The sequence below is a fragment of the Hippopotamus amphibius genome, chromosome 9 (assembly GCF_030028045.1).
Source record: "Hippopotamus amphibius kiboko isolate mHipAmp2 chromosome 9, mHipAmp2.hap2, whole genome shotgun sequence".
Taxonomy (NCBI): domain Eukaryota; kingdom Metazoa; phylum Chordata; class Mammalia; order Artiodactyla; family Hippopotamidae; genus Hippopotamus; species Hippopotamus amphibius.
In genome coordinates this window covers 35,932,799-35,951,808 of record NC_080194.1, presented here as the reverse complement: position 1 = coordinate 35,951,808, position 19,010 = coordinate 35,932,799, and the positions used below count along the sequence as shown (strand labels likewise).

Below are 19,010 nucleotides of genomic sequence, written 5' to 3'. Positions count from 1 at the left end.
TTTCACCATGACATCTCCCAATAGCAGGTGGAAACAGAGGCTAAATAAAAGTTGTAAATGTGAAAGAAGAGAGTAGTGGGGAGAGGGTGTGAGCAAAGGCAGGTGCGCCAGAGGTGGAGAAATGATTGGATGGAATGTACAGTTTGTGCAGTGGTAGGAAACAAGTTAAGGCAAGTAGATTGAAGCCTCCTTGTAAAAAGTCTGGATGTCATCCCCCAAGTCCCATCCAAGAACTTTTAATCATTTCAAGTATAAATATAGAGCCATTAAAATATTTTTACCAAAAATGTCATTACGATCAACTTAACAGACAGAACTTTTGAACTAGGAGTCAAAAACTAGACTTGTTTGTATGATGTGAACAAGTCATTTAACTTCTCTAATTCTATTGCTTTATCTGTAAAATAAACATAACATTACATTATATATGAGAATCAGGGACTCGAGGATCAGCCTAAATTGACGTAAACAATTAAGGAGATCATCGGCTCAGTCCCAACAGAGTGAAGAGATGACTGAATCTGCAGGCTTGGCTTTTCCAGAACTGGACGATGTGGTCAGAATGCAGTTTACCTTTGTCTACTTCTCATTGCTGCAGGTTCTTGGAGCAGGTTCCATCCTCAAGGCAGCTCTATCGTCCTGGCAGTAATAGGTTCCCAACAACACTTAGAGGTTCACTCTATTTAATGTGCCCAGTGGGAAATGTACCAGTTATCCCAATGATGCGGGGTTTTCATTCACAGAATCTACTTCAAAGATCCCTCTCATATAATTTGACATGGGGGGATTACACCCCATGCATGAACCAGTCGTGTGTGTTAGGCCTGGAAAATTCTGCCAATATGCACTTTTTACAAAAATAGAAGAACTGAGTCTCCCGAGGTGCAGTTCTCAGTGTGTAGGCTCTGGGTCAGTGGTTTCAGAACCACCAGAGAACTTAATAGAAGTGCAAATTAGCAGGCCCCACTACAAAACTACTGAAACACAGACTCCTTGTGTTTTAACATCCATCCAAGTATTCTGATACACTAAACTAAAGGTGAAAATCACTGCAAGCAGCACACCCTGGAAGACAAAACCAATAATCCTATTATTGCAACAATGAGAATTAGATGGGCAGGCTGGTAGCGAAGTCTTTCCTGGATCTTATTTGACACAAGGGAGAAACAGGTAGGCATGGATGATCAAAGGACCACACAAATACACCATAGTTTCAGGAAGCTGTCTGTCAGTGGGATAATATGGGGTAATGTGAGCTCCAATTATCTGATGGCAGAGGAGTAGTAAAGGAAAAACTAACTCATCTTTACTGTAAAGATATAAGCTGTTAAACACCAATGCAATTCAAACTTGAAAGTGCATCCAAGTCTCCTAAGCATCCTATTATTAGGCACATCAAAATTTATTAAGTATTGTATGACATCTGAGAGTCTTCATTTTTAATATTCCAGATAACACCTATGTGTCTGACTAACAACTAACACATTTATAAAGAATATTATTGTAGGGGGACTTCCCTGGTGGTCCAGGGGTTAAAACTCTGTGCTTCCAATGCGGGGGAGGGAGGTGGGTAGGGAGGCAAGGGGTGCAAGCTCAATCCCTGGTTGGGGACCTATGATCTCACATGCTGTGTGGCAAAAAAAAAAAAAAAAAAAAAAAAAAGGAATGTTATTGTTAACCATGGGTAGTTCCTGCTGGCTTAAAATATGCTCTGGCCCCCAAAACATCCTGCATATGTGCATATGGCTGGTCCAGAAAGAGCACACTTTGTTCATACATGTGTGATAATCAAAAGAGGTCTAGAATCAGAGTAATACACAAAGGGGATAAGGAAGAAAAGAACAGGAAAAGCAAATGATGAATAAAAACACTCACTAGAACAATGTTGCCATGGAGTGGATAAAAAATGTCACCAAAAATATTGCCAAGACTTTTTACAAGTTATGAAGTTACTGTCTCTATAAAGAAGAGCACAAAGCAAAAATATACGTGTTCAGGGAAGACATGACAGACTTCAACAACAGAAACTGATGAAAACTTAGCTACAGAGTTTAGAGAAGGTGTTGAATTTTTTTAAATCTCAAATATGATGATCATATTGGAAAAACTGAAAAAATAATAGACACTGCTGAAACATAGTTGTAAAGAGAGGACAGAATATTCAAGCAAAATATAAAGGAAATGAGCAGACTTTAAAATGATTCTATTGAAAATATGGACTTGGATCTTAGCCACAACAATCATACAAGAAAAAGAAATAAAAGTTATCCAAATTTGAAGGAAAGAGGTAAAATTGTCATTATACATAGAAGACATTATACTATATATAGAAAACCCTAAAGACTCCACACAAAAATTACTAGAACTGATAAATTCAGCAAGGTAGCAGGATGCAAGATTAACCTACAGAAATCAGTTGTTTTCCTTTACACTAACAATGAAATATCAGAAAGGGAAAGTAAAAAAAAAAAAAATCCCTTTCAAAATTGCACCCCCCAAAATAAAAACTTAGGAATAAACCTGACCAGGGAGGTGAAAGACTTATACATTGAGAACTATAAAACATTAATAAAGGAAATTGAAGATGATTCAAAGAAATGGAAAGATACCCCATGTTCTTGGATTGGAAGAATTAATATTGTTAAAATGGCCATACTACCCAAAGCAATCTACAGATTTAATGTGATCCCTATCAAATTACCCATGGCATTTTTCACAGAACTAGAACTAATAATCCTAAAATTTGTATGGAACCATAAAAGATACAGAATTACCAAAGCAATCCTGAAGAAAAAGAACAAAGCAGGAGGCATAACCCTCCCAGGCTTTAGGCAACACTACAAAGCTACAGTAATCAAAACAGTGTGGTATTGGCACAAAAACAGACATATGGATCAACGGAACAGAAAAGAAAGCTCATTTTTAATTGAATTATTATGGTTTTTGCTATTGATTTGTATGAGTTCATTATTTTTTTAATATTGACCCATTATCAAATAGATGGTTGTGAATATATTCTCCCACTCCATAAATTGTGTGTTCATTTTGTTGATCATTTCTCTGGCTATGCAGAAGTTTTTTTAACTTCATGTAGTCTCACTTTTGATTTTGCTTCTCTTTCTTGTGCTTTTGGTGTCACATCCAAAAAAAATCATTGCCAAGACCAATGTCAATGAACTTTTGCCCTTTGTTTTCTTCTAGGAGTTTTACATTTTCAGGTCTTGTGTTTAAGTCTTTAATGCAGTTTGAGTTAATTTTTGTGAGTAGTGTAACATAGAGTCCCAATTTCATTCTTTTGTATGTGAATATCCAGTTTTCTCAGTATTATTTATTAAAGAGACTATCCTTTCCCAATTGAGCATCTTGGATCCCTTGTCAAATAATACATGGTCATATAGGTGAGAGGTTATTTCTGGGCTCTCAATTCTATTCTACTGGTTTATGTGTCTGTTTTTATGCCAATACCTTACCATTTCAATTACTATTGTTTTGGAATTTGCTTTGATTCCAAGAAGTGTAATGCCTCCAGGTTTGTTCTTCTTTCTCAGGATGCTTTGGCTACTTGGGGCCCTTTGTGGTTCTATATACAGTTTAGGATCATTTTTTTCTATTTCTGTGAAAAATGCCATTGGGATTTTGATAGGGATTGCATTGAATTTTTATATGGTTTGGGGTAGTATGGACATTTTAACATCAATTCTTCTGATCCATGAACACGGCATATGTTTCCATTTGTTTGTGTCGTCTTCTGTTTCTTTTACCAATGTCTTACAGTATTCAATACATAGATATTTCACCTCTTTGGTTAGATTTACTCTTAAGTATTTTATTGTTTTTGATGCTATTGTAAACGGGATTTTCTTTATCTCCTTCTCAGATAGTTTGTTCTTAGTATATAAAAATGTAACTGAGTTGTGAATGTTGGAATGTATCCTGCAACTTTAATGAATTTGTTAATTAGTCCTAATAGATTTTTGCTGGAGTCTTTAGGATTTTCTGTATATAAGATGATATCATCTGCCAACAAAGACAATTTTGCTTCTTCCTTTCCAATTTGGGTGCCTTTTATTTCTTATTGTCTAATTGACCTGGCTAGGACTTCCAATACTATGTTGAATAGAGGGGTGAGAATGGGGCACACCTCAGCTGTTCCTGATCTTAAAGTAAAAGTTTTAGCCTTTCATCATTGAATATGATGTTAGCTGTAGGTTGTCATATAAGAACTGTATTATGTTGAGGTACATTTCTTCAATACTCACATTGTTGAGAGTTTGTGGATGTTGGATTTTGTCAAAACATTTTTCTACATCTATGGAGATTTTGATATGGTTTTTATCTTTCATTTTATTAATGTGGTGCATCACATTACTGATTTGCACATGTTGAATCATTCTTGCATCCAGGAATAAATCTTATTTGATCATGGTGTATAATATTTTTAACGTGCTGTTGAGTTCAGTTTGCTAGTATTTTGTTGAGATTTTTTTTTTGGGGGGGTACACCAGGTTCAATCATCTGTTTTTATACACATATCCCCATATTCCCTCCCTTCCTTGACTCCCCCCCTCGAGTCCCCCCCACCCTCCCCGCCCCAGTCCTCTAAGGCATCTTCCATCCTCGAGTTGGACTCCCTTTGTTATACAACAACTTCCCACTGACTATTTTACAGTTGGTAGTATATATATGTCTGTGCTACTCTCTCTGTTGAGAATTTTTTAACATTGATATTCATCAGGGTTATGGCCTTTAGTTTTCTTTTCTTGAAGTATTTTTGTCTGGGTTTGTTATCAGGATAATGCTGCCCTAGTAAAATGAATTTGGAAGAGTTCCCTCCTCTTAATTTTTAGGGGAGATTTAGGAAGATTGCCATTTAACTTTTTTTTAAATGTTTGGTAGAACTCACCAGTGAAAGCATCTGATCTTGGGCTATTCTTTGTAGGGAAGTTTTTGATCACTAACTCAATTTCCTCACTAGTAATTGGTCTATTCATATTTTCTATTTCTTTATGATTCAGTCTTGGTAAGTTGTTTCTAGGACTTTATCCATTATTTCAAGGTTGTTCACTGTTGGTGTATATTATTCATAGTAGTCTGTTATAACCCTATATATTTCTGTGATATCACTTATAATGTCTCCTTTTTCATTTCTGATTACATTTATTTGAATCCTCTCTCTTTTTCTTGGTGAACCTAGGTAAGGGTTTGTCAATTTTGCCTATCTTTTCAAAAAACCAACCCTTTGTTTCATTGATCTTTTGTATTGTTTCCTTATTCTCTATTTCATTTATTTCTGCTCTCATTAATTATTTCTCTTCTTCTGCTAACTTTGGGCTTATTTTATACTTCTTTTTCTAGTTCTTTGAGGTGTAATGTTAGTTGTTTTGTCTGACATATGAGAGTATAGCTATTACTTCTCTCTTTTGGTTACCATTTGCTTGGAATATCTTTTTCCATTCCTTCACATTCAGCCTGGGTGTGTCCTTAAAGATAACGTGAGTCTCTTGTAGGCAACATATCATTGGATCTTGATTTTTTTAATCCATTCAGCCATTCTATGTCTTTGATTAGAGAATTTAATCCATTTACATACAGTTAAAGTTAGTTATTAATTGGTAATAACTTACTATTTTCATTTTGTTCATTATTTCTGACTGTTTTTGTAGTTCCTTTGTTCTCATCTTCCTCCCTTGCTGTCTCCCTTGAGATCTGATGACTTTTTCTGGTGGTATGCTTTGGTTTCTTTGTCTTAATCTTTTGTGTATCTACTACAGGATTTTTCTTTGCAGTTATCATGAGGCTTATAACATCTTATTTTAAGTTGGAAACAACTTAACTATGGTAGCATACAGATATTATACTTTTACTTCTCCCCTCTCACATTTTAGGTTTTGATGCCAAAGTTTACCTCTTTTTAATACTGTGTGTGCAATAACAAATTGTTGTGGTTATAGTTATTTTTAATACATTCATTTTTAACAAGAGTTGAAAGTGATTTATATGTCACCATTACTATACTGGAGAATCTGAAGTTTACCATGCATTTACCTTTATTGTTGTTTTTTACACATTCTTATGTTCACATTGTCAATGTCCTTTCATTTCACCTTGAAGAGCTCCCTTTAGCTTACTTTTGTGGCAAGTCTAAGGGTAATGAACTCCCTCATTTTGTCTGTTTGGAAAAGTATCTCTCCTTCATTTCTGAAGGATGCTTTTGAGTACCCTTTGACTGGGTTTGTTTGTTTGTTTGTTTGTTTGTTTGTTTTCTTCTTACAATATTTTGAATATGTCATCCCATTCTCTCCTGGCCTGCAAAGTTTCTGTTGAGAAATCCATCTTATGTGGGAAACCTTGTATGTGACAAGTCACTTTCTCTTTCTGCTTTCCAAATTCTCTCTTTGCCTTTGAGTCTTGACAATTTCATTATAACGTGTCTTGGTGACTCCTTTTTCAGTTCAACCTATTTGGGGACTTTTCATTATCATAAATCTGGCTGTCCATTTCTCTCCCTAAGTTTGAGAAGTTTTTAGCCATTATTTAATTAGACTTTCCGTAACTCTCTCTCTCTTTTTTTTTCTGTGATTTCCATGATGTGTATATTGTTTCAAATGATAGACTCTCTTGAAAGAAATTTTGGAACAACAAGAGACAGAGCCTGTTGAAAGAATTTGTATATGCCTGTCTAATGCCTTACTGAAAAGTATACAACATTCAAATATTATTCAAACTAATTTCATATATTTGATGATGAAATTTCTTTTTGTGAAAATCCAATCAGTTTTGCATCTACACTTCTGATTTTAGATAAAGACAACAGTATTTTTTAAAATTCTTTTTCACAGTTGACTAACAGCTTCAAATGGAAATAATATATTACCTTTTTAATACCATCCAAGAGCAGAAATTAAGGACTGTAGGAGCTCATATGCTGTAGATTCAATAAAGGGGTCCCTCTTTATTCACTAATAAAAACATTCAAATATGAAGAAGCATGAAATGCTCCAAATGTTGCAATTTGAGATATAATTCACTCTGAGAAAGACCACATAGTTAGTGATGTGAATCAAAAACCATTGAAAATATGCACAATTAGTTAATCACACTACTTTCTCACAATAAAAAAAAAGTTATCCATTGTTTATAAATAAAGTGTCTGGGGGGCACTATGGGCCTACAAAAGCAAATTTAACAGAAGTCTCCAAAAATAGATGTCTATAAGTGAAAAGGTACCAATACTATCAAGTGATATTTCAGGAACGTTCCCATGCAGTTCTCTGGTCACCAACATTAGATAAGTATCTTGAAAAATACTAAGAGAAATCCTGTTTTGAATTATAACCTGTGTCAGCCCATGAATTACAGCCAGTTCTATCTCCCCAAAATAGCTGCACTTTGTTTACTCATTCATGGAACAGATTTTACTCCAAAAATATAAATCTCATTTATTTATTGATCTCTTGAAGCTCTACCTTGTTACTGCAACAGAGTGGGCCTTGAAGGCTGTCTGACAGAATTACAATCATTTTGAAAAGTAATTCTGCAATAGATATTAAAATCTATAAGCACAGTTACTCTTCATCCCATCAGGTCCACTTTGAAGAATCCATCACAGAGAAATAAAACATCAGTACACGTGAACAAATGCAACTAGGTGTTCACTGCAGCTTTGTTTAAATGACAATAGTCCAGTGATGATTTGGATATTCATATACAGTAACAGATGAATAAACTATTAAATGTCATCAAAAATTATGTATCTATGAAAAAATAAGGTCAACAGTACATTATCAAAAGAGAGGGATCCCCAATAGATTTTCAAACTTGGAGAACATAATAAATTAAATATGTTAATATCAAGAGTGTAAACTATTTTCACTATCATTACATTAGAGTTCAGTCAGGCAGTGACGAAATACCACATGGCTTCTCAGCACAGTCAGAATGTATGTAAATCCACTTTTCTTCGCCATAATTTCATCACAGCTCTTTTCAGCTCACTGTTTCGCAAGCTGTAGATCAGTGGATTCAGCAGAGGTGTCAGAAGTGAGTAAGACAAGGACATCAGCTTCTTGGTTTCTGGGGAGTAGCCAGATTTGGGTTGTAAGTAAGTCATATTGGCTGTGCCATAGAAGAGGGTGACAGACGTGAGGTGGGAGGCACAGGTGGAAAAGGCCTTTTGCCTCCCAGTGGTTGATGGCATCCTCAGGATGGCAAAGAGAATTCGAATGTAAGACAAAAGTATCAACAAGAAGGGAACCATAACAATCAAAACGGTGCCAGTGAACGCATAGATTTCAAACCAAAAGGTGTCTGCACATGCAAGTTCTAGCACTGCTGGAGTTTCACAAGAGATATGATTAATTTCATTGGGGCCACAAAAGGGAAAACTAAAAACCCATGAGGTCTGCACAGTAGTCACCATGATCCCTGAGACCCATGAGTATATAACTAATTTCATGAAAACCCTTTTATTCATAATCATTGGGTAGCTCAGAGGATGGCAGATTGCAGTAAATCGGTCATAAGCCATTGCCCCCAGAAGAAAACATTCAGTCCCACCAAAAAGAAGTATGAAATACATCTGCACAAAACAGCCTGCAAAAGTGATCGTAGTTTTTTCACTGGAGAAGACCACCAGCATTTCAGGCATGATGACTGCACTGAAACTCACGTCCACCACAGACAAGTTCAGGAGAAACAAGTACATGGGAACGTGGAGGCTCTGCTCCAGGGAGATGATGACTATGATGGTGGCATTTCCCATCAGAGTCACCAGGTAAATAACCAAGAACACCTGGAAGAGCTGCCCTTGGAGTTCAGGAAAGTTAGAAAAGCCCAGGAGGAAGAATTCAGCCACAAAGCTTTGATTTTGTCTTTTCATTTTTGTAGTACAGCATATAATATTTTATGGCAAAGGATGTAAATTATGAAGCCACAATCCAATAATAGAGAGTTCAGGGCTGCATAGATAATCCTGGCAGAAGCTTTAAAGAGGAAGCTATTTTGACAGAAGTTACTCTGGCAATTTTGGAGAATGGTGGATTACAAGAATTAATAATCCTTTCAAATATGAAAGGAGAATGAACACTTCTGGCTTAGAAACCTTATCTGAATAGCACAAAATAATATCAAAGTTCTCATATTTATAGTGTAATTTGTACACTATGTACTTTGAAATTTTAACATAGCCTGAAAACAAACATAAATGTTTTATTACTTATGTCAGATTCCTATTATATTGCTATGACTATCATCTATTTTCCCAATTTTATATAAGGATGAAATCTAATACCACAGAAAATAAAGTGTCAAAAGTGACAAACGAAAAAAGATACCCATAAAAATTTTTGTAACAACCAAATAAAAGTTACAGCCTAGTTGATACATGGTTATTATAAACATTCATTAGGTTACAAATGGCTGTATGCGACTTGGTTAAATGAATCAACAGTCTGCCGAAGCACACAAAGGAGGTTGTATTGTAGCAGTACTCATGTTAGGTGATCTGTAAACTAAGTGAATTAACTTCAGGTTTATTGATAACTGCCTCAACTTGTCATGGCCAATTATGTTGATACTGGCTTCTCCATGGCCCGTTCTTGTGACAGTGATGACTTAAGAAGAAGCCCAATTTTTGATCATTGTGAAATTGTGATTTAAAAGATTCTTCTTCCTTCCTTTCCTCCCTCTCTCTCTCCACACTCCACCACTCTCCTCATCAGAGAGTTCATTTCATTATATCTTATTCAACAAACACAGAGAGAGCACCCACCGTTTTCTAGGCTCAGTCATCTGTGGCAAATATTTGATTGCACAGCTGACAACACTGTATAAAATAGCATTCCACACCTTACCCTCGAACTCCTACCATGTATATCTTGCTCTAGTTTTCTCTGTTATCAATTGATACTATATATATATTCTAACTTCTTCCCTAATATAAAACCTCCAGGAAGGCAAAGATTTTGTTGTGTTCTTTGCTATATTCACAATGCCTATAATAGTCCCTGGACCATAATACATGCTAAATTAATATTTGATGAATACAGAAATAAAACAGGAAAATCCAGACAGTATTTTAAAGGAATAGAGTGTCAAAAAGAAAAGTAACATCAATACACAACATGGTTGGGAAGCAAGGGTAATAACAAGTGTTTTAGATACTTCAAGGAGAAAAAGATAACTTCTAAATGGGAAGGGAAGGTGAACAACCATAATTACAGATGTCATGTGTGGAAGATATATTAGGTGGAAGGACAAAGACACTAGCGAAACTGAACTGCTCAAGTCAAAAGGTATTTGATGACAACTTACATTAGAATCAAGACCTACTGGCCATTATGTGATACCTTGAAAATCAGTGGAAGTTCACTGTGTCAGATGTGGAACCCAGAAAAGGACACAAAACTGAAGACATGTAATTTTGTCTTGGGTACAGATCAGTATCACATTAGCAGACAGTAGAAAGCAATTTGACTTATTCCTGAATTTGACTTTAATCATATACTAACATCAATGTTTGTATCATTCATAATAATTATATTTTAGGTATAAAAAATTCTCCTAAATTTAGTAAAATAAACTGCAGGATCAAATACTTAAATTTCTAATGGAGAAAAAATGTAATGTGGATTCAGTTCCAAATATTTAAAAGTGGATAGGTTTTTTAAATTAGAAAATTTAGAGTATCATATACACAAATGGAAAACCTTTAAGGGACTATTTAAAAGCATGAAGTGGAACAATACATTCATGATGGAAAGAGCAGTTAACCACCCATGCTCCACATTTTCTCTACAACTTACAAGATCCTAATGCTGTTTTGATAACTCAATGACATGGAACACTTGAGCAGACCACTCCCTTTTCTAGATTTCAGCCCTCCAATTGAAAAGGTAGGAGGTGGTTGCCTGGGTGACTTCCGGTTCCTTTTCAGTTGAAAAGTTCTAAGATTTGATTATTAGTCCATGCAGAGTACTTACACCTCTAATTATTGCCCAAACTTTTTTTCTGAAAAGAAAAAGAAATTGACCAGCATCAACACCAAAGAGTCTACCGATTCAAATGCTTTGTCCGTGTCTAGTGATTCCTGAACCCAGAGACATCACTTCAACAGCATCTCCAACTATCAGATGAAGATGAACTACAAATGGAAATCTCACTAACAAGCACACAGCAGAATCTTCACTTTCTTACCTATTGACTGTCCATTTAAACTTCACGCTGCTTGTTAGAATTTTTATCTCCAGTTAACAGCCACCTTCTCATAAATACAAGTCAAAGATTCTATGCACTGATTCTAGAGCATTATATGACATTGAACCCATGCCCTGGAGAACCCATCCCTGGAGAACGTGCAATCACTTTTTACATGCTTTCTTGTGTTTTTGCATGATAACTAAGGAGGCTTGAACTTGCCCCCTTAGGTGAGAAAGCTCAAGAGCACAAATCCGGAGGACCACAACCTCATATTCCTACAGGGAATACACAGCTCCTCACACAAGAGGCTCAACTTCACCATGACATCTCCCAACAGCAGGTAGAAATAATGACTGAATAAAATTGGTTGTAAATGGGGAAAGGAAAGAGTGTGGGGTTAGGGTGTGAGCACAGGTGGTGAGCCAGAGGGGGAGGAATGATTGGATGGAATGTACAGTTTGTGCAGTGGTGGTAAATAAATTAGGACAAGTAGTTGGAAGCCTCTTTGTAAAAAGCCTGGATCCCCTCTTACCAACAAGAACTTTTTATCTTTTGCAGTAGAAATATAGAGCCACTGAAACTTTTATGAGAAAAATGTCATTACAATTGATTTCACAGATACAGTTTTAAACCAGGAGTCAAAGATCTGGACTTGCTTGTCTGATCTGAGCAAATCATTTGACTTCCCTGATTCTATTACTTCCTCTGTAAAATAATCATAATATTATTAATCTCAATGAGTCTATCTGAAGATCAAGGGACTCAGGGATCAGTCTAAACTGGCTTGAACAATTAAAGAGGCCATTGACTCAGTCCCAACAGAGTGAAGAGATGAATGAATCTGCAGGCTTGGCTTTGTCCAGAACTGGGCAATGTGGCCCAATTGCAGGTTACATTTGTCTACTTCTCAGTGCTGCTTTCCATTCTTAAGGAAGCTCGCCTCTCCTGGAAGCAATAAGGCTGCCAACAGCACTTAGGGGCTCATTCTTTCTAACTGGTGTCCAGTTGGAAATGTACCAGTTATGCTGAGGAGAAAGGATTTTCATCACAGAATCCAATCCAAGGATCCCTCCCATATCATTCACCATGCATGAACCAGTCACATGCACCAGGCATGGGAAATGCTGCCTAATATGTACTTTTCATGATTTATGAGCATCAATCACATGGGGGCTTCTAACATACTGAAATACTCTATTTCTTAATGTAGGTGGTGATAACACAGGTGATGTGCAGATTGTGAGAAGTCATCAAGATGTGGCATTATGATTTGTACACCTTCCCATGTACATATTAGATTTCAGTGAAAAGTATTGGGCTGGCCGAAAGCTTCATCTGGGTTTTCCATAAGATATTACACAAGGGGCTTCCCTGGTAGAACAGAGGTGAAGAATCCACCTGCCAATGCAGGGGACACAGGTTCAAGCCCTGGTCTGGGAAGATCCCACATATCAAGGAGCACCTAAGCTCGTGCACCACAATTACTGAGCCTATGCTCTAGAGCTCGAGAGCCACAACTACTGAGCCCATGTGCCACAACTACTGAAGCCCGAGCACTTAGAGCCCGTGCTCTGCAACAAGGAAAGCCACCACAATAAGAGGCCTGCACACTGCAATAAAGAGTAGCCCCCGCTCCCCCCAACTACAGAAAGCCAGTGAGCAACAGTGAAGACCCAATGCAGCCAATAAAATAAATAAATAAATAAATATATAAATAAACCTACATCTTAAAAAAAAAAGATGTTATGTAAGATGTTATGGAAAAACCTGAATGAATTTTTTGGGCAACCCAATATCTAGAAAATTTTCAGGTACAGGCTGAAGGAGATAAAAAGGAAGTAATATTAATATCAAGCTATATTTTAAAGCCAATAGCACTAAATTGACTAAAAAAAATCAAAATGTGGAGAATCTAACACATCTTCCTCAATGACTGACAGAAAATATAGACAACAAAGACTTAGAAATGGGAAGCATTAAGAAAATTCTGATTTATGAGATGATAATGAGAGAGTAAATATGAGTCCAAAACAACATATTTTATGCAGATAACTGTATATTCCTCTCAAAATATTTATGGAATATTTACCAAAAATTGATTATGCATTTGTCGGAAAGAAAATATCAAGAAATACAAACACTTGGCAGCCCACACGTAACATACTTTGCAATAAAACTGCAGCACACCAACCAAATAGGGTAAAAGGAAATTAAGTCTTGGAAATTTTAAAACATTCTGAAATTATCTCTTTTGCTAACTCTAAGTCAGAAATGAATACAGACCACTAAGACATGAAGTTTTAAAATAAGTAAACAGATTTTCATTTATTAATATCTTCAAAACTGTGTTCCTGGTCTTGCCCTAAAATCTGTCCCACCCTCAGCATTTCCCCATCTCAGGCAGCAGTAACTTAAAGCTTCTAGTTATACAGGCCAAACACCAAGGAGTCATCCTTGAATCCATTTTTCCTCCCAACCCATATTAAATCCATAACCTATCTGGGGCTCTAGCTTCTAAGTACAATGTATCAAAGTTGAACATTCTTACCCTTCCTAGAGTTAATACCCTGGTCCAAGCTCCTTATGTTTCTCAGTTGTATTATTCCCATAGCCTCTGAATTCCTCCCTTCTTCCTCTGCTCAAACCCTCCAATAGTACCCTATCTCACTCAGTGCAGGAGCCAAACTCCTAAATACAGATGAAAGATCTATTCCCCCATTACTCTCAGAGCTCATCTCCATTAACCCTCTTGCTCACCCTTATCCAGCCATGCAGCCCCCTTGCTACATTTTTTTTTAATTTATTTTTGGCTGAGTTGGGTCTTCATTGCTGTGTGTGGGCTTTCTCTAGTTGCGGCGAGCGGGGGCTACTCTTCACTACCGTGTGCGGGCTTCTCATTGCAGTGGCTCCCCTTGTTGCAGAGCCCGGGCTCTAGGCGCGTGGGCTTCAGTAGTTGTGGCACATGGGCTCAGTAGTTGTGGCTCGCGGGCTCTAGAGCACAGGCTCAGTAGTCATGGCACATGGGCTTAGTTGCTCCACAGCATGTGGGTCATTCGCAGACCAGGGCTCGAACCCATGTCCCCTGCACTGGCAGGCAGATTCTTAACCACTGCACCACCAGTAGGTGCTTTTCTTCATTCTCCCATGTTCTCTTCTGCTTCCCGCTATTGGGGAAGAGGGGCAGGGAATCTTCAGAGGTAGGGAACATGGCCTGGCCTCAAATGAAATATTTTTTAAAATATGCTATGAAGATGAATATCTTTGAGGCACTTCTCCTGCTAAGAGAAGGGTGCCTGTCCCTTTCCCACCTTGTGTCACAAACACTTCTGTTTGTCATCTTAGTAACCAGTGCAAGCTACATAAGGAGAAGAAACTTCCATCTTGATACATAAAAACAAAATTTAAATAAAGGGCTATGAAGAAATGACAGGGTATTCAGAGGGAGAGTAATTTTGGTAGGAAGTTCAGGTTTGAGAGTCAAGAATGGTCACCTCAAGGAAAGGACATACTTTAAGGGGAGTATAAAATTAGTCAGTTGAAAAGTACAGTAAGAAACATCAGATGCAGAGAAAGGCATCTTTTGACAACTCCAGGCCAGAATGGGATAGTGACCTCATGAAACTGAAAGCAGACCTTCCACTAGAAATGAGGAGGTAGGTGAATGACTGTGTGAGAGGGCAGAAGTATAGCATGAAGTAGTAGGAAGTATAAGAGGAGGGCTGCATAGGCTATGTTAATTTTTTTTTCCTAAATGCAGCAGAAACCAACTGACATATTTTAAGTAAGGAGAGACACCCTAATCTTTACCTTTTGAAAGCTCACCTTCTTCATCCCTACATGGCGTGTGGGTGGAAATCTTGATGTAACTTACAAGGCCAGGAAAGCCTGATTTCAAGGATCAGTCTTACTAGCTGCCATGAGATTGATGCTGGTATTGACAGAATTGCTGCTTTTAGCAGTAGAATTATAAACTGGATCCTTTGGGACTGGCTGTCTTTTGTCACAGTTAGTACCAAATGGAGAAACAAAGTGACTCTGGAATCATCACATGTGCAATCAAACCTTGAACCTTGCCAGTTCAACTTCTAGTCCTCCCCTGGGAAGGAGACATAGGTACAGTGTGACTTCGGGGATCTTCCAAAGTCAGTGATCTGCTAATAAGCTCGGAAATAATCAAAGGCAGATACTGTATTTCCTCAGAAAGTCACGTTAACAGTCACCTTAACAAAACTCATTGAATCAATGAATGAAAAACAAATAAAACAGTACAAAAATCAAAATGAAGTTGTATATTTGGCTTAGATTTATGCTTTTGGAATTCTGGGGGTTTTTTCTATAAGACTTTCTTTAATTGATTCCTGTAAGGGTTATGAGAAGGAAATTTCAGGGAAGCCAGGGAAGACACTAATGAAAGAATTTGCAATGTCTACTTAATGCACTATTGGAAACAATATTGTACAACTTCTGATAATATAGTTACTTTTGGTGAAAATCCAATCAGATTTTCACCTTCAATTCTCAGCTGTGGCAGACAGAGTTGTCAACAGAGACTGGTTTATTCCACAACTGAATAACAGTTTCAAATGCAAAGGCTGTTTTACCGCTTTACCACTATCTCTGGACCAGAAACTAAGGACAGTAGGAGCTCATGTGATGTTGTTTCATTGAAGGGATCTCTCTCATAATACCAGGAGTAAAACTGCAAGCAAACATTAAATCATCCAATGTTGCAAGATGAAAATTTATTCAGGCTGGGAAAGATCACAAGATAGTGATGTGACTCACAAACCGTAAAAATATGCACAAATATTTAATCACATTATGTCGCACTGGGAAAAAAATATATCATTGATTGCTTATAAGAAAGGTGAAGAGAGTAGCACTGACATATACACACCACCAAATGTAAAATAGCTAGTGGGAAGCTGCTGCATAACACAGGGAGATCAACTTGATGATTGGTGATGACTTACAGGCGTGGGATAGGGAGGGTGGGAGGGAGTCACGGGAGGGAGGAGATATGGGGATATATGTATAAATACAGCTGATTCACTTTGTTGTACAGTAAAAACTGGCACAACAGTGTAAAGCAATTATACTTCAATGAAGAGTTTAAAAAAAAAAAAAGAAAGATGTCTGGGGCACTTCACAAGATAGTGAAGTGACTCACAAACCATAAAACTATGTACAAATATTTAACCACATTGCGTCACACTGGGAAAAAAATATATCATTGTTTGTTGATAGGAAAGGGCCTGGGGGCATTTCTGGCCTACCAAAGGGAACTTTAACATATGCCCTAAAAACAGTGGTCTACAGTGGAAAAAATACTAATATTATCAAGTGAGACATCAGGAAGTTCCCATGGAGTTCTCAGTTCACCAACACTGGATAAATATGTGGAAAAATAACAAAAGAAACCATGTTTTTAATAATCTGTGTGAGTCCATGAAGTAAAAGAGTTTGTCCTCCTCAAAATAACTACACCTTGTTTACACATTCATGGAACAGATGCTCACTCCAGAAATTAAAATCTCATCTATTTCTTGGTCTCTTGAATCTCCACACTATTAGTGCGGCAGAGTGGGCCTTCGGGTCCATCTGAAGGACTGACAGCGATTAAGAAAAGGAATTCTGCAAGAGCTACTAAAATTCATAAGCACACATACTCTTCATCCCATCAGGCCCACTCTGAGGACTATTTCGTACAAAAATAAAATGTCAGTACCTGTGAACATATGGAACTAGTTGCTCATTAAAGTATCATCTAATGACAATAATCCAGTAACTATCGAATGTTCATGATAGAGGAACAGATGGATAAATTGCTATATCATATGTCATCACACTTAGGCACCTATAGAAAATGCATGTGAATATATTATTGACACAGAGGGATTTCTGACATAGTTTCAAACTTGGGGAACTCAAGAAATTAAATATATTAACATCAAGAAATGTAAACTATTTTCACCATTTTACATTAAAATAGAGTTCAGTCAGGCAGTGATGAAATAGCACGTGGCTTCTCAGCACAGTCAGAATGTATGTAAATCCACTTTTCTTCGCCATAATTTCATCAAAGCTCCTTTCAGCTCACTGTTTCGCAAGCTGTAGATCAGTGGATTCAGCAGAGGTGTCAGAAGTGAGTAAGACAAGGACATCAGCTTCTTGGTTTCTGGGGAGTAGCCAGATTTGGGTTGTAAGTAAGTCATATTGGCTGTGCCATAGAAGAGGGTGACAGACGTGAGGTGGGAGGCACAGGTGGAAAAGGCCTTTTGCCTCCCAGTGGTTGATGGCATCCTCAGGATGGCAAAGAGAATTCGAATGTAAGACAAGAGTATCAACAAGAAGGGAGCCATAACTGTCATAATGGTGCCAGTGAACGCATAGATTTCAAACCAAAAGGTGTCTGCACATGCAAGTTCTAGCACTGCTGGAGTTTCACAAGAGATATGATTAATTTCATTGGGGCCACAAAAGGGAAAACTAAAAACCCATGAGGTCTGCACAGTAGCCACCAAGATCCCTGAGACCCATGAGAACATTACTAATTTCATGAAAACTCTTTTATTCATAATCATTGGGTAGCTCAGAGGAGAGCAGATTGCAGCAAATCGGTCATAAGCCATTGCCCCCAGGAGAAAACATTCGGTCACTCCAAAAAGAAGTATGAAATACATCTGTGCAAGGCAGCCCAAAATGGAAATCCTCATTTTCTCAGTGGACAGGCCCACCAGCATTCCAGGCATAATCACTGCACTGATACTCATATCCACCACAGACAAGTTCTGGAGGAACAGGTACAAGGGGACATGGAGGCTCTGTTCCAGGGAGATGATGACTATAATGACAGCATTTCCCATCAGAGTCACCAGGTAAACAACCAAGAACACCCCAAAGAGCTGCTCTCGGAGTTCAGGGAAGTTAGAAAAGCCCAAGAGGATGAATTCAACCACAGAGCTTTGGTTGTGCCTTTTCATGTCAACAATGGGGCATATATTGTTTTTATGAACATAGTTATAAAATATACACTAGAATACAAAGTCACAATCCAATAACTCTGAGTCAGTGTCTGCATTCACCCCCAAACCATCTTGGCAGAAGATATAAAGAGGAGCCCATCCTGATAGAAATTTAGCTTGGCAATTTTGGAGAATGGCCAATCATTGTAGCTTAGAAATCTTGCCTGGTATATACAAAATAATATGAAAGTTTTATTGCAACGTGTACACTATGTAGTTTGAAAATTAATGTTAAAGCAAGTAGGAATATTTTGTAACTTAGATCCCATTCACATAACATCACTAAAGGTAAAATTTATTTTCCCAATTTTATGTAAATATGAAATGTAAGACCACAGAAAATAAAGTGTCTGGGCTCATATTTGCTTGTGCTGATTGGAAAGTAGGGACATAAGAGGAAAGCAAACGTGGGCTGGGGCTCTCCTCATTTAGGCTCTGCCCTAAGAAAGATTTAGAGATTTTTGAAAATGCAACTGATGAGACAGTTTAAACTTCCATAAGTATACAAATGCAGTAGGAACTTAATACTACAGAATTGTACACTTAAAAATGGTAACATTGTTACAAATATTTTACCACAATAAAGAATGTAATGGATTAAATTTTTCAAATTAAAAACTTAAAAATAAAGTCTCAAAAAGTGACAGCTGGAAAAAATCCCACAAAAAATTCGATAAAATTCTAATAAGTACAACAAAAATGACAAATACTTATTATAACTATTCATTAGTTCAAGATGACTGCTTGTGGCTTGGTTAAGGGTGACAACACTCTGCAGAAACACACAGA

The 19,010-nt window shown here is 37.2% G+C and overlaps 2 protein-coding genes across 2 annotated transcripts; both read right to left on the bottom strand.

Moving 5' to 3' along the window:
* Positions 1-7,933: 7,933 nt before the first annotated feature.
* Positions 7,934-8,878, bottom strand: LOC130829250 (olfactory receptor 10A3-like). Its single transcript, XM_057695566.1, has one exon. The coding sequence runs from the start codon at positions 8,876-8,878 to the stop codon at positions 7,934-7,936; it is 945 nt and encodes a 314-aa protein (XP_057551549.1).
* An 8,356-nt stretch (positions 8,879-17,234) lies between these two features.
* LOC130829346 (olfactory receptor 10A3-like) lies at positions 17,235-18,179 on the bottom strand. The gene has a single exon (XM_057695748.1). It carries the CDS (start codon positions 18,177-18,179, stop codon positions 17,235-17,237), a length of 945 nt encoding a protein of 314 aa, XP_057551731.1.
* Between the last annotated feature and the right edge of the window lie 831 nt (positions 18,180-19,010).

Coding starts and splice junctions, on each gene's coding strand:
- LOC130829250 (XM_057695566.1), bottom strand. CDS start 8,878: ATGAAAAGACAAAATCAAAGCTTTGTGGCTGAATTCTTCCTCCTGGGC.
- LOC130829346 (XM_057695748.1), bottom strand. CDS start 18,179: ATGAAAAGGCACAACCAAAGCTCTGTGGTTGAATTCATCCTCTTGGGC.